We start from the raw sequence: 27,382 nt of genomic DNA, 5'->3' as shown, positions 1-27,382 counted from the left end.
CATCCCCAGGAATAAATGCAGGCAAACCCCTAATGATGCTGTGCTTCCAAGCTCTCCTCACTCGGCAGGGCTTTTTCAGGGGCTCACACAACATGCTTCACTGTGGGGAGAGGCGATTTGAGATCTGGTCTGGACAGTCAACGTGGCAAATAACACATGGTGTGTGTTAGTCAAGATCACCAGTTCTGGGTTCCTCACCAGAAAATGGTCTCAGCAGAAAATAGGCATCCCTACGTGTGTGTGTGGGTAACCTCAGCTTCCTTTACACAAGCAGATGGGAGGCGTGTGTACTGCTGTGTTAGCAATATCTGTCATTCTCTGGTTTCTCCTATGTCCTGTATCTTAGGTTATCAGGCATGCTCTTCTCAATGCCTTTTAAAACGTAGGTGTAAAACACAGAAGGCACGTTCATTTATAACTACACAGACTATAATTATATGTAGTCTAGGGCTTGTTTCCTGAGCTGGGAAGGAGGAAAAATGGGTTAGGTGGGTGTGAGTAAAGTAACAGGCATGAACATGTCTTTTAGAGGTTACAAAACCGCCTTTGTCTCCCAGTATCAGAAATACTGGCTAAGAACAAACAAACCAGAAAACCATGTGCGGGCTGGGAGCTGGGACAAATACAAGAGAATTGGGAACTGACAGGAGAATAGTAACAAGACTCTGATCTAGCCTGGAGACTTACCACTGGAAGTAAAAATGGAGGAGAAATGTGAGGCCACCAGTACGGCTTAGTTACAGAAAGATAAATGCAATTGTGGAATTAACAGGTGAGATATTTCAGTGAGAAATGGGGACCTTAATATCATTGTATAAAGCATCAGTGAGACCTCCTCCCACTTAATGCTATAACTGCTTTGGGTCATCCATATGCACTTTAAGATCAATTTAAATGAGAGCACATTCAGAGAAGAGGTCTGAGGTGAATGGAGAGTCATTTAGGAAAGAAGATTGAAAAGCCAGTCCTGTGGAGGTTGGGGGGAAAAGGAGGTAAGAATGAGCTCTGATCTCTGTAAAATCCCTGAGTAAGGAGCCATGAGCAAAACAGCTTCTGAAATGAGAGCCAGTGCTGGTGCCAGAACGTGAGGAAGCAAACTGGTGATGGAAATGACAAAAAGGTTTCTGTTCATCAGGGACATAGACAGTCAAATTTGCCCAGGAGGAGTAGCAGCCAGAAAACAAAACCTGGTTTTAAGTTGGAACATGGCCCTTTTGTAAAAACACCACACACCACGGTGCCTGATGTGACAGAGAAGTGGGCTTCATGATCCATGCTGCTTGTGTGCTTCTAGCTCTAAATCAGCGAACAGGAATAGCCGAACAGCAGCAAACCACGGCCCAATTTGGCCACTTGTTACCGAAGTTCTGTGGAATATTTTTGTTGCAGTTGCAATGCCAGCAGCTCCAGTGTCCTGGCTAAACACCAACACGTTCCTCTGCTATTTAAGTCCCCCCCTGTGGTTTCACTTAGTAATGCTACTTTTTGCTCTCTGCCCAAAAATTGTGGCATAATGCTGCTTTTTCGTGCTTAAAAAATGTTTTCTATTTACTGAATTGCTCTTCAAATTGTAGTACAATTCACTCTGGGGTGTAACTGTGTTGCATTTTAACCTGCACAGAAATAGCATTCACAAGCATAGAGGAAAGATGGGAGAAAAAATAGCAATACAAAAATAATCCTTATGAAAGCCCTGAGTCCAACTGAGCAATATTACCCTCATTTTACAGTAGGGAATTGCAGATTTTTTTTTTTTTCCCATCTATAAGCAAATAAGAATCTGAAACATTTCCTATGAAAACACAATAAGCAGGTGTGGCCCGGGGCTTTGCTATCAGCTGTCACCTTAAAACTCTGTGGAAACTTGGCCTTGAACCTGAATTCGTGAGCCTTTCAATGACGTCTAATGTTGAATTCTAGCTTTCTGTCAACATCAGGGAAAACTGATGACATTTAGGCAAAGACCCTAATTTGCACTGATGGAGCCAGGCTAGGATTTTGGAATGGAGGGAATTTCTCATGGTATTTGTGTAAATGACTGTTAACCTGCACTGCAACAGTGCATTGCAACAGTGCCTGGATCCTCCCAAAAGCGAATAATGACATGTCCTATCCAAGATCTGTATCTATGGATGGATTATATTGCACAGAACAAGGTAGCATTATTATTATTATTTAATTCTTCTAACAATCACCAGAGCAGCTGAGCTACTCCCACAGCTGCATTAAATATCTCAACTAAAATATGCAATCCTTTTGTTATTTCATCTTCTGTGAGAAAAGTGGACTGTCTTGTTTCAACAGAAGATTTTAAGCTTATATTTCTTCATAAAAATGCTGCAAAATGCAGCTCATGAAATGTGCCTGGCTATTCCAGTTTTGTCCATATTCAGTATTGCAGCTGAGTGTATGGATACCTAAAGTAGTTCCAGACAAGATAGCTTGGATCCTGGAGCACGGGTCAAAACAGATTAATCTGCACCAAGGCGGGTAGATAGTCCACACAGAGCCTTAACAAGTTGCTTGTGGTACTGGGATGGATTTGGGTTAGAGGTGGCTTGAGTAGAGCTGACTCTAAGCAAAAGCCAAGCAGGCAGTTTTTCAAGGGCATTCACTGCTGGGACAAGAAAGATGCTGAGACAAGAAGCTTTCTGCCTAATTTTGCTGTGCCAGAGCCCTGGGAAGGGAATGGGAGGAAGGTGCAAGAGGAAGAGCTGCTCCTGCCTCCCACCACAGCTCCTTCACACCCAGTGGCCCAACCTAGGGGTGGGGGAAATTGTGGTGACGTGCTGGGGTGGGCTGGCGAGGACAAGTCCCCCCTTTCACAGCAGCAGGGTGCGTGCAGTGGTGCCTCCCGTGGCCTGAGGGGGAAGGTGGGGATGGCTGTGCGAGGCTGCTGCAGGCTCCTGGCCAAGCCCTGCTCTCCAGGACAGGTAGGCTGCAGAGGAGCTTCAGCAGGTGGAATGATGTTTGGTCTCCTTGATCTCCTGGAGCCCCATCCTGGGGATACCAACAGAAATCTCGAACTCAGTCCAGGGTGAAAGCAGTGCCGTAGCCAACAGTGCCAAGAAGCGCTGCAGCGCTTTGAAATGATAAAAGTTTCCTCAGCTTTGTGTGCAGACACATCGCTTTGCTGTCTGTCTGCCAAGAGGTGACAAAAGCATGAATTAAGCCGGGCCATTCACTGGCAGGAAGTCTCCTGGTCACCCTGCGAGGGGGGAGAGCTCCGGACCCTGCCCGTGGTAAGGGCACTCCTGCGCTGCAGGCTGCGTTGGTCATCGCTGGCCCCGTTGTCCTGCAGAAGGTGCCAACCCCAATTTCTTCAAATTCTTCTTCCACTCATCAGCCTCGCCGTGCTTCCCCTAGGGGTCTGCTTCAGGCCTTCCCTCCTCACCCACGAGCAAACTCACGGTCATCACCAACCCAGCACCGTGCCTGGGGCAGGGCTGGGGCAAAAAGCGCCGGTGTTGCAGGCGGCGAGCTGGGGGCCAGGTGTGCGGGGCTGCCTCTGGGGATGTGGAAGGGGAGATGCAGGGATGGAAACTGGCGGAGCAGCACCCGCACCATCCCCTGCAAGTGTCCTGGCACAGCATGCGTGTTCCCTTAACACCCGCAGCACGGTGCCACGGCTCCCACCCACGCCCCCTTCCCTCCCCACGCTCTGCGGGGGGCAGAGGGGGCTCGGCACGGAGCCTCTTCGCCCCCAGCCCCTTTTCCTTTCCTCGGGGGCTGCCGCAGCGCTGTGGCCGCGCCTCCTCCTCCCCCCGGAGCAGCTCCAGGCTGGGAGCGCAGCTCGGGCCAGGAGGGGGAGCCCTGGTCCACGCGTGGCCGTGCCACCCGCCTCCTGCCGGCAGGACCCCGCCAGCTGCGGGAGGGACGCGGCGGGGACTTGGCCGGGAGCCCCCTGCCTCCCTCCCGGGGTCCCCCAGCCCGGCTGCTGCCGAGTGCCCCCCGCGGGCCGGGGGTGGGGGGGACCCGGAGCCTCCTCCTCGCCGGTGCAACGAGCGGAGGGGCGGGGCTGGAGAGCGCGGGCCGGGGAAGAGGAGGAGGAGGAGGAGAAGGAGGAGGAAGAGGGAGAAGAAGAAGAAGGAGGGAGCGCGGCGCGCGTGGGGCGCGCGTTCTTCGCGTGCCCAGGTGAGCCACGGTGATCGCGCGTGGGGCTGGGGACGGGGATGGGAATGGGACGGGGATGGGATGGGACGGGGATGGGAAAAGGGATGGGGATGGGAATGGGGACGGGAATGGGGATGGGAATGGGGATAGAGATGAGGATGGGGATAGGGAAGGGGATAGGAAAGTGAATAGGGATGGGGATGGGGATGGGACCCGAGGGTGCGGGCAGCGGGAGGGAGGCGCAGCCCTTCTGCGCGCCGGGACAGGAAGGGTGGCCCGGCACGGCTCGGCTCGGCTCGGCTCGGCTCGGCTCGGGCCGGCCGTGAACTTCCCGTACTCGAAGGGAAAGTTTTGGGCGGAGGAGGCGGCTTCCAGCGTGATGCGGGCGGTCGCGGCGCTCTGCCGGTAGCACCCCTGGCTCGGCCGGCCCGGCGGGGAAAATCACCCCTAAAAAAAAAATGAAAAAAGAAAGAAAAAGAAAAAAAAGAAAAAGGCGGAAACACTCGGCTGCGGTCGGGAAGGCGTCGGGGAGCCCGAGGTCCCCGCACCGTGGGAACCGCCGGGAGGGACCCGCAGCTCTGCGCCCCCGGGCCGGGCTGGGGGACGGGGGCACGGGGACAAGGGGACAAGGGGAAGGGGAAGGTCCCTGCGGCGTGTGCTGCTGCCGGATTTGCACCTCGGCAGAGGACGCAGCCGATGCTGAAGGAGGCGTAAAGCCGAGCTGCGGGAGCCCCGCTGCCCGAAATGCGGAGCGGGTCGCTGGTGGCCCTCCTCTGCGCCAGGGGCGCTTGGATTATCCAGCGATGAGCGCAACTTTAATTTTCGTCTGCATTGCAAACGCACCAGCCTGATACGCGCTCTCTCCGGTTAGAATGGAAGGGGGAGAGGAAAGGGGACAGATTCAAGCTGCGGCAGGAAAATAAAGTGGAAGGGACACGTCCGAGAAAGGCGCCTGCAAGTGACCAGGTGCTGGCGGCAGGTGTGTGCTGGGGTCGGTGTGCCCTTCTGCCAAGCGTTGTGGGAAGGGGTCTGGGTGGGAACAGGTCGGGTGGGGATGCTTTCCTGAAAGGGAAGGGGGGAAAGAAACCATCGGGGCTCCAGTTCTTCAGGTGGCCCTTTTCTGTGCCACTGTCACTTCCCCTCAGTGCAGCGGCAGTGCTTGTTCCTCAGGCTGTTTCCTCGGACTGTGTCTGCACGGTGTTCACGTACCGGGATCCTGTTCGCAGGGCCTTCGGATGCTGCTGAAAACCAGATTATAAATACACTTTCACAGGCACACTCTCTCTTTCCATCCCAGCCTCTGCTTTGTGAATAGCTGGTTATAATGCATGGAAAAAAATAAAATCTGTTTTACAGATCTTCTTTTCTTATTAAGTACGTTTAGTTTTGTTGTCATAGGAAAGGGTTTTTATTCCTGAATTTGGGAGATTGCAGCAAGGTTCTTATCTTTTTTTTTTTTTTTAAATATTTGCTATGTAATTAAAAAGTAGTATTTTCCTGACGCTCCATTTTTAACCGTGTCCTCCCTCGGATAAGCAGAGCTGTCACAGAACTTACAATTCCATACACAGAGAGATCGGAGTATTATTTATGAACCGTGCAGTGGAGAGTCCATATCTCATAACTTAGAGGGCCATTTATAACGGGTTGCTTTTGGCAGCTCCAGAAGATTTACGTGCTGTATTGTGTTCCGTGCAGGAAGAGTCTCTCCTGCTTGCATGGAGAGAGCATCACTCGAGCCCAAGGACTTTCTGGTGGGAGCGCTCGTTGCCCAGATTTCTGCCCCCATTGCCTGCCTGGCCCTGGTGAGCAGGGAAGGGCGAGCTGAGAGGGTTAAGCTCTAAGACCCGATGTCCTCCTTACCTGGATTAAGTGCAGAGTGGTTCAAGTCACTCACAGCACCCTCTCCACAGGAGCCTTCTTTCCGTTTCTGGACGGTTCAAGTTGGAGGATAATGATGGGCTTGGAGAATAAGGCTGTGAGGACCTGGGGTGGTGGAAGCAGTAAGCTGGGAAGGTAGGAGCTGCTGCATGGAGGTGGAGCAGGGAGCTATGGGATGAGAGGTTAAGCTGCTAACACAGTGCCAGTGTGCAAGCAGAGGGCAGGTTTACATACTTGCAGCCCTGTGACTTTCTTTCCGTGTTTCTGGGTATAGCTTGAGTTCAAAATGTCTACATATTGCATGGGAAGAGCTGTGCTTGCTCAAGTCTGTCCATGCCTGGTTCCTCTGAGTGTCGGTGAAGGAAAGTTTGTGTCTGAACGTGTCTGGGCTCTCTCCTTCCAGATCTTTGGGGCTCTGTGCAGGTATCGTGCATCTGAGTGCTGCTGGTGTGCAACGGGGATGAGTGCTGCCAGGTCTGGGCTAGAGCAGGCTCATACCCTGGGCCAGATCACCCTGATGAGCTTGGATCGTGTAGGTGGGAGAGACTTCAGGGGGGTGGGTGAACAGCATGGCAGGAGGTCAGATGATGCCTGGAAATGTGGAGGGATGGGGAATGCCTCCTCCGTGGCCCTGGCGCTGTAATGTTGTGCTCAGAAATATGCGTATGGGAAGGAGGAGGTGGAGGGAGAGCTTGTCCCAGCTCTGTTCCTCCAAGGCCAGCATGTGCCAGATGCCAGCACCAGAAGAAGCATTTTGCTCCTGCAGAATAAGAGGCAAGACCATGCCTTTTTTTTTTTTAAATTATTATTCTTTCTTCTTTCCTCTCACTTATTATGTTTAGATTTTTATGCTGGCTATTTTGGCAGGCACACGATTCATATGTCTTTTCCCATCTGTCCTGGGTTCCCCACTGTTGTCAAATGCCCTCCCTTTTCGGCAAGGCTCTGACTTACAAAAACTTGGCATGGAGATGGCCACTGCAGCTGGCAGCATGGCCAAGGAGTGTCCTGGCTTGTCTCTCAGAGCACAGGTAGCATCAGCAAGGTGCACAGTTAGGAATATTACAGCCAGGATGTGAACGTGTTCAGACAGCTGACAGCATCCATGCTGTCCGATCCTTCTTTTCATCATACAGCAACAGGGAATGCTTCGGGAATAAAAATAGATATATGGAAAAGCCTATATAAGCTGAAAGCTGTGAACAGCGCCACGTTATCTGGGAACTGAAACTCTTTCTACGGCAGAGCTCGCAGTTCAGACGTCGCCTGCTCTCCTCCTTCCTCCCCAGCCTCTCTCTTGCCACAGCGGATGGATTTTGGTGTCCCCACGAGCAGAGCCAGCATCGCTGTGCCCAGCAGGTGAGAGCCGGTGGCCCTCCAGCTGTGCAGGGTGGGCCAGCTGCGGTGCAGGAGGAAAGCAGAGCCCTCAGTTGTGTTTGCCACGCTTGAGCTGACTGCCTCGACGAAACCCTGCGGGTTGGGTGTAGCTCCGGGGCCGGTGGGTTTCCTTCCCCACGCTGTTTGTAACCGCTTCGTTCTGCTCTGCCGGCAGCAGAACGGATGGCTGAGATTTGGTCGCTGTAAAACTAGAACAAAAGAGCTTCGTGTTCTGGGAGGTGTTTTAGGGTTTCTCCTCCCTCCTCTCCAATGCGTTTGCAAAGCAGAAGACTCATCTCACGTTTCTCACTGAAGTTTCGTTACATGTGGGACTTTTGCGTGCGACTGAGCCACGTGTACACAGAGTGCAAAAAGGAAACGGACTTGGGGAAATTAGTTCCAGAGGTGCCTACACCGTTGGGATCTCTGAGGTAGTAAGTGCACAGGCTGAGGTCCAAATTCCCAATGTAAAGCATAGAGAAATCCTGATATTTGTAGATTTAGAGTCTTATTTGATAGAAAATAAAATACAGGAACATGAATGTACGAGCACACGTATTTTGTTATAGGGTTCCTTACTAATAGTTGCTGGTAAAACAGGATTTCTGCTACGAACAAAGAATCATTTCTTCAGTCAGCCCCTTGTTCGTTTATCAGCTCTCAGTTTTATCAAATGGGCTACCTCCCCAGGAATTCCTCTGACAAAGGGTTTCCCTGGGGTCTTGGAGATTATCCAATTACAGTTTTAACGAAATTGCAGCAAGGATAACTGGCTGAAGACAGAAGTCTGAGAGAGCATTAGGAAAAGAATAGGAAAGTGTAAGGGAGCCAGAGCTTCACTTTTGTGTATCAGTAAATTGGGGAGAATTATTCCCATCCTTACCTTTGGTGATGAGCAGAGCCAAGGCCCTGGTGTTGTGTGGACCTGCTTGCTTTCCTTCTTTCTTTCCTCCTGCTTCTTGCACTCCATATTTATAGGAAAACCTTACATTGATTCTCACTGAGTCCTTTTAGATTTACATGTGTTAAGAAAAAGGTGCTGCTAACCTAAAGGCTGTGTGTGTGGCAGTATGGGCAGACAATAAGAGATTGCTGTGGGTCCTGGGCTGAGTCAGAGGGTGGGAGGAGGCTTCTCCTGGGAGCAGAGACCCTTTACCCTGGAAATCCCACCTGGAGCAGGGTCTTCCAGAGCTACCAGCTCTTCTCAGCTCTCTCCAGGTGCTGGTAGGTGCAGAAGGAGAACTGCGTGGTCCTGCACTCCCACCCCACATCCATCATAGCTGTGGGGATCCCCGAGCTGTCACGGGAGGGTGCCCAGTTGGTGCAGAGCTATTTGAGACTGCCTGCCATCGAGCTCCTTTACTCTTCTTTACCACTAACATCTCGCTTACCACGGCTGGGCAAACCTTACTGTTTAACACTGTCAGCTTGGGGCTCTGCCTGGAGATAGCCCACTAAGAGGTGGGTAATTGCCTTGGCAGGCAGCTCCACGGACAGTTTTGTGGTGCAGCTGGGAGGCAGCGAATCACACCCTCGCACAAATAATTTAGAATAGAAGACTCTTCAGCTTGAGTAAGCAGAGGTGTTATCAGAATTAGAAGAGGACTTAAAAAAAAAAAAAAACAAAACTTTTAATGCTTCTGTCTCTAACTAGAACTCTAACTAGAAAAGATGCTGTGTTTTTTTTTTCTTCTTCCTCCCAGTTTTGCTTAATCCCTTTCATTACTGACATAAAAGTGTAATGGAATATCTTGGCTCTCTTAGGCCTGATCCTGTCCACTCATGTGGTATTTTCAGATCTTCAGAGAATGTTTCTTATATATTCAGTGAACTTGTGTGTAAAAGCTTGCAAAGCTGTGACCTAGATGTTTATCCTTAGTGCTGACAGGATGCTGTGGAGCTGTTTAACTCTATATTTATAACAATTATGTTGCTTGGTGAGAAAGACGTGACACTTTCTTCTTAGAGGGAGTTTTTACTTATTTTTTGCCTTTTTCTGCCTGTTATTTGTGGTCGCAATTGCCTTTCTTTATATTTTACCTTTTGTCCTACATGTAAATAATGAGCTAATTACAGTTGATCTCAGAGCAAAGGAATGGGACTTTTAAAGAGTGAAAAATAATTCCCATCTGTTAGATCTGCAGTAGCATTTTGGGGTTTGCCTTCTACTCGGAAGGAAGCCAGAACTTATCTTGCTCAATTTCAAGTTTTCCTTGCAATATTTAAACTGGATTTTTAATCATTTAAAAAACAAACAGAAATGGAAATAGCTTTTCAAATTATGTTTGGCCATGTTCTTAACACATTGGCTGATAAACCTGAACAGCTCTGTTGTACTCCTACTGAAATGAGTTGAAATCTCACTACCAAATTCTATAGAAACAGGTTTGAGGCTTTATTCTGGAAAGGCATTTATTTTTTATAGTCATGTATTGCATTTCTGTGTTTCCTGCCTGCTGGGGCTTCCAGTGCCCAGCCAAAGAGGACTTGTTCCAAGGGAACTGCTGCTTAAGTATTTACTATTTAAGACAGGCTCAAACCCAAGTTTTCTCTGGCGGGTATGTGGTACATTTATCCCCATCAGCTCCAGTGGCTGCTGAGCCTGGGAAATTAATCTATACTTTGCACTCATATGTCATCTTTCATCTCAGCATCTCTAAGCATTTTAGAGACGTTAAGATGCACAGCTGTGGTGCGAGGTGGGGAGAGGCTGTTATAAATGTGGCTAGGGAAACAGAGGCACAGATTTCAGGAGCCTCGACTAATGTCTTCAGTTCAGGGGACAGCCATTTGTACGCTGTTTGGTGCCTGATAATCAGGGAGGCACTACATCTTTTCATACACTACATGTGGTGATGGATGGCTCAGTAGTTTTCATGTAGATTAACCAGATACTCATACTGGTATGCTAAACTAGTGGACTGTTTAAAAACTTCGGCATTAGGAACTAACAGGAGCACAGCACAGGGGTGGGAGCCCAAAATTCTAGTCCCTTTCCTTTTTTCCTCAAGCAAGCCTTACTGCAAAAAGGCAAACTTCACCAAAAACCAGAATTAAAATAACCTCACCTCCATCCCACTGTGGTAACATCCAAGGCCCCCCCTACGCACGTTGATCAGCAGTTTGTTATTTCAAAGCTCCAGGATCTGTAGAAAATACTTATTCCGAACAAGAAGGCTGTACAAATTCACTCTAATACAAGTAATTGGATTTGTTCTGCTGAGATATAGCTGCCTACCCCTCCCCGCCCCTAAGTACAACTGTCTTCCAGCCCATGTTTACAAGGGGGATCCTGATAATGGGAGGAAGAGATACGTGTTGCCACCTAACACGATAATGGTGGCAGGCTGTGAGGGGCTAGTAGGGCACACAACCTTTTCAAACAAGCACAGGTGTGCTGCACAATCCCAGAATGTGTCGCTCTAGCAAATCGTGCCCAGTACAGCTGAGGCCCCATGGGTTGTCTTCCCTCCTCTTCCATCAAGCAAAACCAGTCACAGCCTCAGTGCATTTCTCTTTCACCACCTCCCTGGTTCTGTCTAGCACTGCAGTGGGGACTTTAGGGAGACTCTGGATAATCTGGCTCCCTGGTAGGCTGCGCGCACACAGACACCCTGACCTGATGCTGCAGAGAAGGGAATGCTTTTCTCCAGGCTTGCAGTGCCCTCTTCTTCCATTACACAGAAGAGCTGCACCTTGACAGCAGCCTGGCATGCCAGTCCTATTGAATGGCCCAGACTGTGGCTACCCAGGTGGGCAACGTTTCCCCTCTATGAGCCTTTTTTCCTTGCCTACCAGGTGTGATGACTTTGTAGTTGTTGACAAGAAGTGTCAAAGAGTGAGGGGGAAGCTCAACCCAGCTTTCCAAGGGCACTCAGCAATTGCTTCCTTGTGGCGACAGACCAACCCAGGGCAGGGATCAGTGCAGCTTTGAGAATATTAAAGTACCCATTTCCTGGCATTAAGAGAGCTCAGAAAAGACAGTTTTGGAGGCTTTTCAGTGTTTTAGCCCTTTGCAGCAGGGTTTTTAACACGTAGTGGTATTTCCTCGTGTCGCTGCTCCTTTAGAAATGTCAGCAGTGCTTATATTGCCTTTTGTTTGTCATTCAGCTGGAGAAATGAATTAATTGCCCTCGAGATCAATCATATTCTCCCCAAATAATTAATATTGATGACAATCACAGCTTACTGCTGCCTGCAGCTCCCTCTCGGCCTTCCCACCGTGTAGGTGCTGAGCTCACAGAGCAGACAGGAGAGCCTTGCAAGAGGTTGCTGGACTCGAACATTCAGGGTGCCATGGTTTGAAGGTTGGATGGTTTGAAGGCTGGGGTTGTTAAAGACAGAGCCCAAGCAAGTTCTCTGTGGGGATCGGCCCATCATAAGGCTAAATGCGATTAAATTAACCTGATTAAAAGAAGTGCCAGGTGTGGAAACCCCGTGTGGCCCAAATTTGAGAATGAAAATCTCAGTTGGCTTGCTTTTACCCTTGAATATCTTGCTCATCCCAGATAAATGGAGTCACCTGAGGAAAATCTTTCCTTATGCTGTAGGTAGAGTTAGAGACCAGCTCTTTACCCCTTAGCAGCAGTGTGGGTAAGCCTGTCTGTAGCGTTGGAAATGTTGTAGTCAGCGTTGGGGGGGGCAGGTTGTGGTAATTGCATAGTAAGAAGGTTGCTTAGAAGGGGAAGTGAGATATTGTGTTGTGCCTTGGGGTGCTGGGTGCTTGGGGTTTTTTGCCTGCTGTGGGAAACAAAAGGGGAAAGAGGCTGGAGCTGAGTAGCCATCCTGGGAACGTGGTCTGCAAGCACCTAGGGGTATAAAGGGAAGGAGGCAAAGTGAAAGAGCAGGTATGTACCTGGCAGTAAATGCTTGAACTTAATGAGAGTGTTTTTTTTTTTTTTTTTTTTTTTTGCTGTTGAGCGCTTTTTACAGCTAGTGCTTAGCAGAGCTTGTGCAGTCCCTGTTGTGACGGGTGGGCTGTGCAAAGACACTGCTGTTCCCTGGCATTTGGTGCCAAGCACTTGCTGTTCTTAGAGGGAGACGCTGTTGAGAAAGCTGCTCTGGGTCTGAGAGCCCCAAGCTGCTCCTGTGAAAGACGGTAAGCCCAGCTGAGAGACCTGCCTGGGTCTGCATTGCGTTCTGGGTTTAGAGCCTTGGGCTGAGCAAGCTGGGTGTGCTGCTGGGTGCTCTACTGTGCAGTGTGGATGTGCTGCTGTATCCACGTGGAGCATGGAATAACCTCTCAGGGAAGGCAGTGGCATTGCCTACATCTAAAAGCTATTAAAAAGGTTAAGGGGAAGAATATATAAACTAAATGCTCATTTTCAGTTGTCTGTAGATGTTCCACAGGAGCTCACCAGTGCTCTTGAAGAGAGAGGGGAATCTCTTTCTGGATTCCTTAAGTTTCCCTAGGCCACATTGGTTGCAGATTTTTTTTTTATTTTTATTTTTCCTGTGCAAAGACTAGTTTGTCAGTTTATTTTCTGCTGGGGCAGCACATGGGTGTTTCTTGGAGCTCTTCTCTCACTATAACATTGCCATCCAAAATAGAAGCATTGTCTGGCTTCGCGGAAGGTCTCAGCTCTCTTTGAAGCTCTGTTGGAAGCTTTTCATTCCCTGGCTATTCAGACTTAAAAAATAGAAAATCTTGGCTGGATACCTTTTGCCTGAGCACAGAAGTGCTCTTGTAGATTGGTGTTTGAACTGTTTGGTGGCCAGCATGTATGCATTAATAATCTGTGCCGTTTGATTTCATAGCCATGGCTCAGCCTGTCCCTCTTCAGCCCACTCCACAGATCTCTCTGTAACAGTCACAGCTGTTTATTTGTCCTGTCCAGGTGTGCATACATTTCTGAGAGATGCTGGATTATTGAACTAGTTTATTTTAAATGTATGAAATGCAATGTGCTCTGCCTGCTAAGCAGCTGCTGGAGTATAATCAGTGGCACCCTGGGCTCCAGCAGAGCAGTGTGTAGGATCTGTAGCACTTTTGCTTTGCCAAGCCCTGGGAGGACCCCACAAAAACTGAAAAGGAAAAGTGGCAATGCTGGCTTTCTCCAGATGTATCTTCAAGACCTCTGTTCTCCTCTCTGCCTGTCTGGGTCATTTTCCCTTTTTTTTTTTCTTTGTGTGTGTATAAATGGCCACTTCCTCTGAATTCTGCTTATTAGCTTTAAATATTTTGAGCTGAAAGGACTCCAGGAGATGCTATCTGAATGTCAATAATATATCACAAATTTCCTGCTTGGAAGTCACCTGTGTGACCCAAGCAGATGAGCATTGGTGGGGCCAAACCTTGCACCACCAGAAAGCTCCCAGAAATGACTTGCTATCAGGGAACCTCTTCCCACTTTCCGCTGAGCCTCTGAGCTCAAGGCTGCTCTCTGGAGCTTTTGGCCAGCCTTCGACAGGCACCTCGCTGCTGCAGTTTGCTTTGCTGTGTTGAAGCAGAAATAGCCTGGGAGTTGTTCTGTCCCCACTTCCCTGTGTGACCCCTAGGGTGATGCACCTGTGCATCTTGTTCATCCACAGGATGGTACGTTTACTGTCAAAAAAAAAGCAGAAGAAAAAAATGTTTCTTGAGGTCAATATGTCTTGCCTCAAAGGATGTCCTTAAAACCAAGGTGATGAAAGGATCGTGTCCTTTCAGGACAGCAGGGTTTTAGGATGACGTGCAGGAGGAAATGAAATCCTTCCTTCCTCCTGCTCTGACGCCCTTTGTGTAGGCAGGCTGGCTTTGGGCAGGGCAGTGAGCTCCAGCTTTCCCTTGGGTTGGCTGCCAAACACTGGAGGCAGGCGCGTGGGACTCCTGTGAGGGCTCCCATGGGTCCGGCTTTCCCTTGGTATCTCAGGGGTGGCGTAGGATGCTGATGCCTAGCAGGCTGCAACTCTGCTAGCCTGGGACTGGGAGCTGGCAAGGAGCTTGTTGAGCTACTGACCAAGAAGATCGCTTCCAGGTCAGGTTTCGTTGGCTTGTTTCATTATTATTATTATTATTTTTGGTTGGGTGGGGAGCAGTTGCTCAGTAGACCTGGATGTAAAGCTGAGTGTGAGTGCTGTAGCTCCCAGTGCTTCCAGCGCTGGTGTAACGGAGACCAGCTCTGGCCAGAGAAGACAGAAGATGTTTTGTGCTAGCAGCAGGGGAGCTGTCTCACCAGGGCAGCTTTCCATCTGACTCCTACTAGTTTCCTTTGCTTCCCCTCTCTGCAAAAGCAAGTGTTTAATAGTTGCTATGATTTTAGCTGGTAGAGAAAGTTTGTCCGCCCAAATCTGTTTCCTTTGTTTTTGATGGCATATATTGCCTTTGTAATGGAAATGCTTTCAGCCTGCTCTGCTGTCAGGTGCGTAATTGTCTGGTGAGTTTCTGTGGATGGGAAAACTGGGGGGTGCAAGGGCTACGGGGACAACCACGGGTAATATGCAAAGCTTGTGGCAGAAGTGGGATTTCCGTGTCGGTCTCACAGTCTCCGCACTGGATGCGTCACCCTAGATGTGCTGACTGGGTCACACTTGCTGCTCTCGTGCTCCTCCCTGACTGAGGGATGGGGCACAGCCTGCCAAAATGTGCCTGGCTTATGGAGCTGCTGCAAAACGGGCTCCCTGCACTTAGCAGAGATGCAAATATTTTTTTGAAGGAGAGTGTTTGGGACCCTTTGTTGGTCAGTGGGCCTGTGTTTGAAGTGATGTGACAAGGCTTGTCAGAGAGCAGGGAAAATGTGCTCGGCTGCTTGTGGTGGTCATTATCAAACCACTGTTGGTTTAATGTTGATGAATGTGCTGCTTCATCCTGGAGAGGGAAGGCTGGACTTTCAAAACCTGTCATCTGTCCTTCAACTCATGTCTCCAGGGGCTTCAGTGTAATGTTACATTGCTTGGGAGGGCTTTCTAAAGGGCTGGCAAACTCACTGCAGGAGTGGCTTTGCTTTGGGCAGGGACAAGAGTGGAAACCCTGACTCTATAGCAGAGGCTGGTGCTGCTCAGCACCCCAATGGCCTCGGGAGGAGAGGCAGGGGCAGCATGAGCTGTGCAAGTCCCAGCTAAGTGGCACTAAGGTTTATGCTGCAATAATCCCCCCTATTGTCTGACTTGGTCCTAAACGTACTGAAAAGCAAAAATGTTCCCTGGAGGGCTGAAAAGCCTTTTCCCACTCAGTGTTTTTCTCTTTCCATTACTTGTCTGCAGCTGCCTTTGCAGCCTACCCTTTGTCTACCTTTTAGGTTCTCTAAATTTGTTTTGATTGTACACGTAAGAAACACAGTAAATGTATCGAGCAGCCTTCTCCAGCACTGTGTGAGGATGCAGGGACCCTGGGCTCATGTGCACACAGTGACATGGGAGCAGAGGAGCCCTGCCCCTCTCCTGCATGCTGGCCCCACTATGCAGCACGGCACTGCGCAGCCAACTTAACTGCCAGCAAAGGGAGTGGGGCTCTTGCTGATGCATGCTTTGAAGCCCTGGCAGCATCAGCCCAGAAGTTCGTTCCCTTACTGGTGCCCCAAAGAGCCACAAACCTATTTAGTTTAGAAGCAAAGCAACTCTGAAGCCGGCCTACTCTGTTTTTAGTTTGTCTTCCTTTGTTTTCCTATGTCAGTATCCCACTTCTTAGAGCCAGTTCTGTACTCTCAAATCCTTTTGACTCAGAGGGGCTTGGGACAGAATTACATAATGAAAAATATGTAACACCATTCAAATGACCAGAGCAGTTTTATTTTTTCCCCTCTTCCCAACAACTGTTTTATTTTAAATGCCCTTTCAGCCAAAGCACTTAGTGACGATGTTTTGAAGGGTGCTTTTGTTCTGCGTACAGTAGTGTGACTTCAGTGAAAAGGAAAAAGGCTGTCAGATCTCCCTAGGTGCCTGTAGTTAGAAGGGACAAAGGCAGTTTCTTAAAATGTGGCATTGTTCTTTAGAATTAGCATGGTTGTCTTTAAGAATAAGTGTACAGTAGCTACTTTGAGAGCAGCTCTCTTCATTAATTGTTTGATATGTCTTCGTTTTTACAGTTGTTGGGAAAACGCAAGAGGCTTTGTGGGGTCCGTGCTGCTAAAGGCAATAGTGAACAATCCCTCACTTACGTCTGTTTGGGAAAGGTGTTTTAACAAAATATGTTTTGTATGAAAATACCACGTGTTTTGGTGACATTGTCTGCTTTTAGTGAGTATCAAATACAAAACCAACCCTCTCCACCATCCTGGTTTTGAGAACAGGAGACCCCACCATGACCATGCTCCCCCTGCTCCTTTTCTTTCTTGCCCAGTGAAAGTTTGAAGAAGAAAGCACTCAGAAATGAAAAGAAAATAAATTCCTTAATAGAATTCTTAACGGCGATGATGAATTGTTTTCCCCAACTGCTCTATGAATTATTATTAACATGTTAATTTATGGAGGCATTAAGAACACTTCAGAGTATATTGGTCTCATGAGAAGTTCCTGGAGCGCCGAGGATGTATCTGAGCTCTCCAGCCTTCTTCTGGTTGCTTTGATTACCTGCTATCTAGCTGCTGTGTGATTTCTGAGCTGGTATGCTCCTCTGCTCACTGATTTATTCCTGGCTCCCGTTAGGGTTTGCTTTTTGTGCAATTTGCCTGTGTGCCGGAGGTGAGGTCTGTGACCTCTTTGGGTGAATGCAGCTGGGGGAGCCCCACCAGTGCAGTTTGGGGTTTGCACTCCTTGACCTTTGGCTCCTCGGTTGCAGCCAGTGGTGCTGGTCTTGCAGGCAGTGATGCCAAATTGTGCAAGAAGTTACCCAGTCACTGCTGCAGTTGTCACGTACTGGTAAAATTACAACATGCTTTCTGGTGTCACAAAACAAAGAAGCAGGTTGCTGGAAAAGGCTGAGGAAAAATCCTTCTGTTCTTGGTAAGAGCGGGTGGGTTTTAGCGCTATGGCATTATGTTCTTACAGCATTACAAAACCCATCTTTTCTGTCTGCATGAAAGTGGGTGCAATGCTCTTTTCCCAATGTCATGGGCAGAATCATGTTGTGCTTCTGGGGATAAATGACCACACTGCGTGACCACAGGGCTGTTCTGTGAACACCTTTCTCTTTGGAGTACATCACAGCTTTTTGGGCCATGTAAATAAAGCATCACAGTTCTAGCAGCATTGGGGGGGTGTCTTTCAGCTTTTAAATGCTGGGGTGGTCAGGCCATGGAGGAGCTTGTCTGCTCTCCTCAGACAGCCTGTGGTTCAGTGCCCTGTGGATTTCATAAAGTGTCAGAGCAGCCAGGGCTGAGGCGAAATGATTCCCATTCCAGTAATGGAGAAATTGCTGTAATCTGACAAGCTCTGTGTCTGTCTCCACTGATAAAATCTCTGGAGAGCCTGGAATGAACCAGAGGTAAATCAAGCTGTGCAGAGCTTCTGACTTCATAGCTAGGTAGAAAAAGAAATGAGAATTTCCATCCTAGTAGGCAGGACCTGGGAATTCTAGATACCTTGCTCATGGGAACAGAGACCTAGTGGCTCTGAGACCGCTGAAAGGAGTGTGTTCTTACAGGCAGTTAATGGATGTAAATATTAGCTCACTGCAGAGTTTATGTATCACTGAGCGAAATGTAGTAGTTTATTTTGGCCTTGGGCCACATGAATGGCCTTGCTGTAAAGGAGAGAAACTCATCCAAAGTCAGTAGTTGCTTCTGTTTGCCTGGTCAGGACTGAATTCAGTCTGATTTGTGCAAAACACAGGAGAGAATCAGAGGAAAATAAGGGTGAATTGGGACATGCTGTGCACTTATCTAATGGCAAATGGAGAGGGAGTTGTGGGGAATCTTTATTATGGAAATGATCCCCTGCTGTTTATATGCCCTCTGTTCCAGCATCTGAATCCCCAGAAGCTCTTAAATTCCTGCCAAAGGTGCAACACACTGGTTCTTTCTCATCAAGCTGATGGTGCGAAGATGTTTCAACTGTTCTTGATCATTTCCAAAGGGTGGATGTACTTAATCGTGTTTCTTCCCCATGGAGGCTTCCTGTGGGACATTAGAGGTAGTTATAGATGGTCATAGTGGAGGGTTTGGGTAGTGGCTGCCCTGTCAATTTGGGTGACAGAGGTAGGGGATGACCAGCTGCCTCAGCTGGACCTCAGGGAATAAAACTGAGCAGCTGCCCGCAGGTTTCTGAAGGGCTCCTGGCTTCCAGGGCAGCCAGGTGCATGGGCTGTGCGGGGAAGAGCAGGCTTGCTCCAGATTCCCTTTGTCTCTTAGAGATGAGCCTGATGTAGGGAAAGCATTGTACAAAGGCATTTCAAATCCAAGCATTGAAAAAGAAGGATTAAATATCTGCTGCTGGATTTCAAGTAGTTCACACATCCCATTCTTGTTAATACCTGCAATGTGTGCAATCTTAGCTGCTCTCTGCTTGTGCCTGAAGACCTTCAGCATAATGTGTGTATTATGGAGAGGCTTCTGAGGGACGTGTCGAAGGGAGCCCTGCGGCTTCTCTCCCTGCCCTTGCAGCGCACTCTGATGGAACAGGCTACCGTGTCACCTCAGGAGCATGCTCCTGGCAGTGTCACCATGTTCATTACTGCGTCTGCCTGGCAGGGCTGAGCTGCTTTGAGGTTCATCCTTTTTAACAATCTCTTCTCCCTCTGTGCTCCGATGGCACCCAGGAATCTCATGTGCAACCTTTGCTCCATTAACGAGAGTGCCTGGTAAATGTCAGCTTTCGTGACTAGCAGCTCCTAAGTTGTGTCCTGGAAAACCTAGAAACACAGGGAAATTAAATCTAGTGAGTGAGCAGCTCTCAGAGCAAGCCAAACACCAGAGCACGTGGCAAGTGAAACTGGCAGCATTTGTTCATCTCAAATTACAGGAAACTGTGCTCCGTAGCAGGAGCTGAGAAGCCTGGGATTGTTTTCTGCCTGCCTTAGGAAGTACAAAGGTTTGTTTGGATCACTTCTGAAGTGTGCACGAGTCTGGGACTTGTTGTCCTGTGTGGGGAGGGCTTGGCGGTGTGGCTGGCCTGTAGGGCCACAGCAGTGTGCAGGCCCTGTGGAGTTGCTCTGCATGGGCCTTTGTTGTTCTCAGCTGTCAGGCTTGTGTTTGGTGCAAATGTGCTTCAGCACTCTTTTTTTCTGAAAAACAAGCATGTGCGCTGGCAGAATGACTCCTGAAATATTGAGGTCCTTTGCTGAAACCTCAAAGTTCGGGATTTCTCCCCTGCTGTATGTGACAGGCAAGTAGCTTCCTTATTCCTTGTGCGCATGGATATCGTCTGTTCCAGTGATTGAGTCAGTAAGCTTGGCTGTCCTCTTCTGAGCTGTCACCTCCTAGGCTGGGAGAGCTCCTGCAGGCAGGACAACACTGTCGTGCAGATAGATGCTCTTCTTAGAGTATGTTAATGAAAAACATATATATACAAGAACTAAAGGATCTGTGGGTGGGCAAAGGATCTGTGGGAATAAACACATGCTCAGTTTTCTTAAAAAGTAAAAAATGCCTGCAGCAATGAAATGTTATGGAATAACCAGAACCCCTTGGTGTACTGTGTTGGCAGGATGAAGATGGTCTGTGCCCTGCTGGTGACGCTGTGGCTGTGCATGGTCCCCTTCTGCAGCAGCTCTGGTAAGTGCCTGCTTATCGCAGGAATTACTCAGCTGAGGGTGGCAGAAGAAAACTGACTTTCAGTCATTTTAGGTGTTTGCATGTATCCTGGATGAAATGGACATGTGTAAAATGCTTTGTGCGTTTTGCCAATGCTGGTTGTCTGTAGGGGTTGTGTAGTGCTCACACACAGTGGCTACGAGCATGTTGTGAACGGGTACGTAAGCAACCTGATAGTGGAAACCACCGTCTCTGACTAAAAGCATTTTGCAAATTCAAGCCCCCTGCTTGGTCAGCATTGTTATTCCCCTTCTGCAAGGGATGAAACCAGGGCTCAGCATGTGGCAGCAACTTGTCGTGGAGTTGCAGGCAGGACATGGGCTTGAAATCTATTTCTGCTTGGTTCCGGAAGGGACTGAAATTCTGGCTCTCGGCTTCTGACTCATGCCTCAGCACCGCAAGGGGAGAGGGGAACTTCTCGGGTAAGAGGAGCTCTTGTAGCCATTTCACTGAGTCACTTTCCTGACAGGAAATATGCTGTCATGCTCGCGGCTCCCCTGGCACGCAGTCAGCCAGGCTCTGGTGAAGAGGCAGATTGTGTGCATCTCGGCTCTGGACTTCCTATTTGGGGGTGGAAGGAGACAGCACGATTTGCAGAAGGCAAGGGGGAGGGAGGAAAGAACAGGCAGTGGCTTTGAGGGGACAGCATTCAGAAATGAACCCTGGAGATTTAGCAAGCTTCCCGCCCCCCCCCCCCCCCCAAAGCGCTTGCCTCTCTGCAATGCTGGCAAATAAACAGCAAAGGAGAAGGAATACACGGCCCAGGTCTCTTCTGCTACTTCCCACGTGTTAGGAGTGCCTGGAGAAGAGGGACCCAGCCGTGCAGATCCACTGCTCTCAGGGAAAATCCCTGCTTGCGTGGATTTCTGGACCTGCCATTCTGTTGCCACTGACATGACGTCCTTCTGCTGTCACAGCAGCATGGTGACCTCCCTGGGCAGTCACTGCAGGGTGTTGGGAGCTGGGTTTGACATGGTGGGGACTGCCCAGGAAATGTGGCAGCAGCTCTGAAGGCCCAGAGAGTGAGTCTGGCATTTGGGTTACACAGGCTTGTGCCAAGTGGTCTGACAGGGCCCTCCCTGCTTTTCTGTGAGGTGTTCAGTGCTTTTTAAATATTCCTCCTAAGGTTTTCTGTACAGTATAGTTAGAGCCATTGTAGAGTGTTACAGGAAGATAAATGTCAAAGGGTGATGTATGGGACATATGATCACTTGAAACATTCCTTCAGCAAAGCTGCTATAGTGTATGCATTTAATATTCTGGATGTCTGTGGATGGCAGACCCACTGTTCAGTGCAGAACTCCTTTTTGTTTTGTGTATGCCGTAAGCCAGTTTGGCTGTCAGAACATCTACTGTCCTTGCTAATGGGCTTTCATGGCTGTTTGTATTTGGATGGAGGGGCAGCCGCCTGTGCAACCCTCTGCTATGCTGTGTGGTTTCCTGTGGCTGGCACCGAAAGGCAGCTAAAGCCCGTTTCACCCCAGCAAAGCCATAAATAGTCTAGTGTGGGAGACCGGAAACACTCTGGTAATGGTACAGTGTTTGGGCTGTCTAATTTCTTCCCAAACTGCAGAAGTTGGGGAGGGAACTTGGAAAGGTTGAATGTGGCCTGCAGCTGCCCCAGTGCTCTCCTGACACCAAGCAGGTCCATGCAGGTGTGGGCCTTGCACCATGGCACCCGGCTCCTGGGATATTTAAGGTGCATTCAGCTGAAGGTTTTTCAGATGCCTTGGAGCTCAGTTTCACAGGACATTGTGTGGATGAGAGCTGGCTCTATGTGTGGGTATGAACTGTTTGCCTGGGCACCTCTGCTGGCTCAATTAGCATGGAGATGAGCCCCAGCTAACAAGGTGGATTGGGTTTGTGTCAGGGCATGGTCTGCTGGGGGAGGACAGAAGGGGAGGTGATGAGTGGAAGGAGCAGGCTGGTGAAGGTAGCTACACAGTGTGGGGTAGAAATGGGCCTGGGGAAGGGAAAGGATTTGTCATTTCAGCTGGATGCCTGAGTCTATTACTTGTTCATGCTGTGCACATGGGCGAATATCTTCTGGTCTTGAAAGTATCTATAATCTGCAGTGCCTGGGTTTGAATTCCTAACATGTGACCTCAGGGACATTGTTTGCAATGGTATTCAGGGTCTTCTGCTTTCCCTTGTCTCAGCTAAGCTATCCTTAAGATGGAAATAAGGCTTAGGTCTCTACTAGTGTTGTAGGATGCTTAATGAACCCAAACATTTTGATAGTCAGAAAAAAGACAGCAAAAACCAATCAATCTAGTTTCAGTCTTCTAATGACTTCGTTGACAACACTGGGGTGATGTAGATACGCAGTGGTTTAAGAGATGAAAAACCAGTCTAAGACCATAACAGTCAGTATGAATACAAAATAATGTTATCCCTTTGTCTCCAAACAAAGCTGGCCTATGTTAGATACCGACTTAACAGGTAGCAGCAGTCCATAGATAATCCTTCGGTGCCAGGAGGCACTGTGCTTGTGTAAGAAACTCCTGGAGAGCTGCTCTGGGGGTATTGGACAGGCTGTGTGGTAGGGTGAGCCCAGCATGGGCTCATATCCTGCATGGATTTACGCCTGCAGCTGTGGCTGTAGGGCAGCCAGGAGCCCTGGTCTGGCCTGGGAGGTCAGAGCTGCCTCCTGCACTACCTCTTGAGTGCCAGTCTGCACCCTGTGTCTCCCTGCTCTCTGCAGAGATACAGAGTAGTTGCTTGTGGCCAGGGGAAATCTGCGGATTAATAAATTAGTCTGTAAAACAGTTTGAAGATGGAAAGCCCTGCACAGCTCCTCAGGATTATTACTGTATTGCTCTTATTCTACTGATGGGGTTCCAGTGGCCTTATTTTCCTTATGATTTGTGACAGCCCCGGAAGCTGAGAAGCTTATTTTAGTGTGTAAAGTCAAAAGAAAAATAGATTAAACTGCATTATTGTCTTCTAAAGAGACTAAATCCCTCCCCTACCATCTTCTCCTGGGATTTCCTGACTTCCTCCTACTCTTCCCATCTCAGCTTCTTGCTGTCCTAATTTAGGACATAATTTTATAACCACCCATACCAGTCTGAGTTACTGCAGTTGTAGAAGTTTATGGCACTTGGAGGGCATGAAGTTGAGGGTGTTGAGGGTGTGGCCCTGAAGTAGAGACAAAACCTGCAGGATGGAGCTACCCAGAGTGTCTGCATGTAACTGCAGCCTTCAGCCTCGCTCCATGTCAGCCAGAATCATGCCTGGCAAGGAGAGAGGAACAGTGTTTGCTTCTTCTTGGCCACAGAGGCGCCGAGAGGGGTGAACTTTGTACAGATGTGAATGCAAGGTGACCCTTCTGCACAGAAATGCAGAAACACGTGGAAGAAAGCTCGTTTTGGGAATGTCACTGTTACAGTATTAGATAGTCACTTCTGCAGTCGCAGTGCAGAATCTTTTGCTGTATTTTAAGAAGGATGGGATACAACCAAGATCCTGGCTCAGTGCAGTAATGAGGCTGCACAGGTTTAATTCTGCAAGACCACAGCAGGGCCAGGAGTTCAGCCTGGACCTTGATCTGACCAGATGTCCCGGGTGTGTGGAAGAGTCCCTGCCAGCTTGAGCATGGTTTTATCACGGCATGAATCAGGCAAACCACCTCTGCCTTTCGTACAGATAATATTGCAACAGGCTGTTCTGTTCTCTCCCTCTCTCTCTCTCCCTCTCTCTCTCTCCCTCTCTCTCTCTCCCTCTCTCTCTCTCCCTCTCTCTCTCTCCCTCTCTCTCTCTCCCTCTCTCTCTCTCCCTCTCTCTCTCTCCCTCTCTCTCTCTCCCTCTCTCTCTCTCCCTCTCTCTCTCTGTCCCCCTCCTGTGTTGCTCTACTTTGCTTCATGCGGCAATTTCCTCAATGAAGTGGGATGGAAAGTAGCTATTTGCTCCTTTTCTCCTTCAGGGGCTTTGAAGCAGTTCATACCCCTACCTTTATCATTTTGATCTCATGGTGGTTTTTTAACCTTAAGGAAAACATGTCAAGCTTGCTAGAGAAAACTGAACACTTTTTTGGTGCCTGGTTGCTGGAGGTAACCAAAACACTGTGTCACATTCAGTAAATACAGCTTTAATCACAGATAGCGATTGAAGGCACAGAGCTCACTGTGGAGGAGTCTTAAGACGAACAACAACCACCCCTCTCCTCGTTACAGACTGTGCCTGATCAGTAAGGAGGCTCCGAGCCGAGAGCTATGGGCTCCATTACAGATTGATCATTTTTGGATGTCATGCTCTGGCTGCTTCCTCTGAAGTCCTGGCTTGTGCTGAAGTCAACAGAAGTTCACACAGCTTGTTTTTCATGAAGCTGTTTGAACTAGACTTGCAGGACCTAAGGTTTATCAACTGCATTGTATAAGTGCTTCTGGAAACACTGAATCTCTTTCCGCCTTCCTTTCTTGTCCGTTCCATGTATTGAAATGATAATCATTCAGAGGGAGATGCTGCTCCGTCAGCAGCGTCCCGTGGAGATGCTTTCACAGCAGCACTGCAGCTCAGCGGTGTGGCAGAAGGAGCCCTGGGAGAAGCGTGAAGCCCCATTGCTGGTGCCATCGCAGCAGGATCGCACGCACGGGGCTGGGCTGCACGCTGTGCCTCGCAGCTGATCGCAGGGAGGTTTGTGCCAGCACCACTTTCGCTTATGTTGGAGAGGCTGGGGGAAGGAGGCAGTGAGGTTATAACAAGCTCTTTTTGATGTGTTCACACTGGAAATCAGATTATAAACTCCTGCGGAGTTCATGCAGCTTCTAGGCTGAGCCTCCAAGGTGGTGCTGAGCTCGTTCCAATTTTCAGTCCCTCTGACCAACATCTCTGCTTTGGAGATGGTGGGAACGAATGCTAAAAGCTATCTGATCTTGGCTGGGGCTACCCGAGTCCTCTAATACCCACTGATTTCAGCACGTTTGGATCTGCTGCTTCTCCCAGCACAGGGAGATACTCTCACTCACTCTGCTCGGTGCCACCCTTCCTCTGTTGTGTGCGTGGTCAGATGGGGCACAAGCCAAGTGGGAGATGCTCTCCTGCTATGCTGCCTCATTTCTCAGCTGCTGAACAAAACATGCTGTAGTGGAGCATGCTGTGCCACACTCCTATGCAGGATGCACGTGTGAAAGCAAAACCCCAGACCTAGTGGAAGTGTGGGCGCTCCTGGCATCCGTGTGAATAGAAAGCGCACCCACGTGTGGCAGCTGACCGCAGCTGGTGCCTCCTTTACTCCGAGAGCAGCTCCGCCATTCAGCCTGGCTTCCTCTGCTTCCCACTCGCTGGCAAACTGCTGTGCGCTTGAAAGAGGGTAGGGGGAATTTTTTTAAAGGTGGTAGTGATTAATTCAGTCTTAATTGCTTTCCTGGACCAGCTTTCTGCCTTATTGATGCCTGTATCAAGCTAACCATTGGTTTGACTGCCCTCCACGCAGGGAGATGGACTCAGCTCAGCTTTGCCTTAAGATAATGCAGAAGAAGAAAGTAGGAAGACGGTGCAGCCCCATTTGGTACTACAGGTGGCACGGAGTGGGGAAGAGCATCACCCAAATGTCAGCACAGCCCCTCTCTGCATGTGGGTTGGGCCCCCTCCTAAGGATTAGAGACGACTACGAAGGACACATCAATTTGGCAAGTGGCAGGATGATTTGTGCCGGTGTGATGGATGGCCTGTCACAAGAGTGGCTCTATATTTCTTCGCAGAAATTTTAGCTAGTGGAAGGCTTTTGTTTGTAGTCCCAGGGGAGAGACAGAGAGATGGGGTGGAAGCAGGGTGGAGCTGGTGGTTTAGTGGTGGAGATTTTTTTCTTTAAATTTTCTTTAAATGGAGGTACCATGAGTATACTTAAAATGACTGCATAGAACTGCCAAACAGGAGGGAGAAAAAAGGGCATTGCACTTCTTGATGTGGCCTTGCTCTCTTATTTTTAATCTGTGGGTTCTGCAGTTTGTCTCCCCTTGAAAATCCAAATAATTGCACCAATTTTATCTCATTTTGACTGTGTGGGTGCTTCTAATAGGTGCCGCAGATGCATCTTGAAGGGAGCGTTTCAGTTGGGTGTACTCAGTGTTCAGTTCCCTAGGGGGTAAATCAGTGCGGTAAATTAAAGGTTGGGAAGGGTTTCCAGAAACGTCTGTTTTCACCTCTGCAGCTAAGCAACATCACTATTTTTCTCTCCTTTCATTTTCTGCTTTGCGTCTGGAGAAGCCACTTTCTTCAGCTTTGGCTTCTGAGGAGCAGTCTGCTTTGGGATGCCTGATGTTGAAGGGTGTTGCAGCACCAGATTTTGAAATGGGGCAGATCAGGCTGTTTCTGTAACAGAAGAGCTTGCTGTCCCTAGTACACCAGTAGATATTCCCATGAACGGGGACTGCAACATACAGGCCAAGCAAGGAAAACACTTGGAATTAACTTTGCTGGTTCACCTACGTGTGCAAGCTACTTCTCAGTGTGTTTCAGGGCAGAGCTGTAGTGCAGCAGCCTGCTCATGTATTTATCTCAAGGCACGTGAAGCATCTGTACCACGGCCTTTCTGCCTGCACTTTCTTTCCCTGTGCTGGAGGTGTGTTTTTCTACCATGCAGCCTCCCTCCATTCTACTTCTGGTGCTCTCTGGGACCTGTGAAGCTCTGGGGCCTTTAGGTGGATCAACCCCTGCTGGCAGAGTTTGGTGTCAATGCAGCGAATATATTTAAAAATATACGTCTTCCTTACCTCTTTATCTGTGTTGTCTGTCAGGGAAGGCGTTATGGGTCATAGATTGCTTTGCTGCATGGTTGCAGAGTACTCAGCATAAGGGGGTCAGTTGAACCATGAGTAGTAATAAGAAAAGGGGGGCTGCTTTCATATGTTCTGCAGAGGCATTTCTGGGAAGATGCATTTGTGAGATAGTGGATTTTTCATAGAATTTTCTCTCCATCTGTTACGGGTATAGTGCTGTTTGCTGCAGTGTGGAAGGGACTGTGGTGTTGCATATAGCTCCCCTAGCTTCACTGGGTTTCCATTTGTCAAGGGAAGCCCCAAATTCAGAGTATGAATTCTGATCCCACTTGTCACTGCAGTGGCAAGCACAACCTGCAGGCTCAAGCCACACATCTGCTGCTGTGATCTGTGTAGCAGCTTGCTATTGGCTTGGTTACGTGCTGCACTTGGGGTTGAGCTTGGAGTGTGCAGGACACCTGAACATGACCTGACACGGGCAGCCTTAGGGGTGTGTTGGCATTCCTGAAGTCATGTGAACTGGCCAGCTCCACGACAATCTCCAGGTGCTGCTCTTACAGTGCAGAACAACAGCCTCTCTTCCTCCCCCAGCTAAGAAAGCAAGGCCCATACAATGATGTATTTTTTTCCCCCTCTGGATTACTCAAAAGCAATATATTTATTTTCAATTACCCATTCAGGTAGAAC

At 49.0% G+C, this 27,382-nt stretch overlaps 1 protein-coding gene across 7 annotated transcripts in view; it reads left to right on the top strand.

Moving 5' to 3' along the window:
• The first annotated feature begins 3,855 nt into the window (after positions 1–3,855).
• Positions 3,856–27,382, top strand: part of IL1RAP (interleukin 1 receptor accessory protein) — a 45,899-nt gene continuing 22,372 nt past the window's right edge. Inside the window, exons 1-2 of one of the 7 annotated variants that reach the window (XM_050712456.1) lie at positions 3,856–4,134; positions 19,870–19,937. In XM_050712456.1, the coding sequence (XP_050568413.1) occupies positions 19,871–19,937 (67 nt within the window). In that variant the 5' untranslated portion in view covers positions 3,856–4,134; position 19,870. Of the gene's footprint in view, positions 4,135–14,267; positions 14,328–19,236; positions 19,255–19,349; positions 19,549–19,619; positions 19,706–19,869; positions 19,938–27,382 lie in introns of those variants that run through there. The other 6 variants (XM_035544507.2, XM_035544519.2, XM_035544515.2 and 3 more) reach the window with 6 other exon arrangements.

Source organism: Cygnus atratus, chromosome 9 (genome assembly GCF_013377495.2).
Source record: "Cygnus atratus isolate AKBS03 ecotype Queensland, Australia chromosome 9, CAtr_DNAZoo_HiC_assembly, whole genome shotgun sequence".
Classification (NCBI taxonomy): Eukaryota; Metazoa; Chordata; class Aves; order Anseriformes; family Anatidae; genus Cygnus; species Cygnus atratus.
This window is presented reverse-complemented; position numbering and strand designations above follow the sequence as displayed.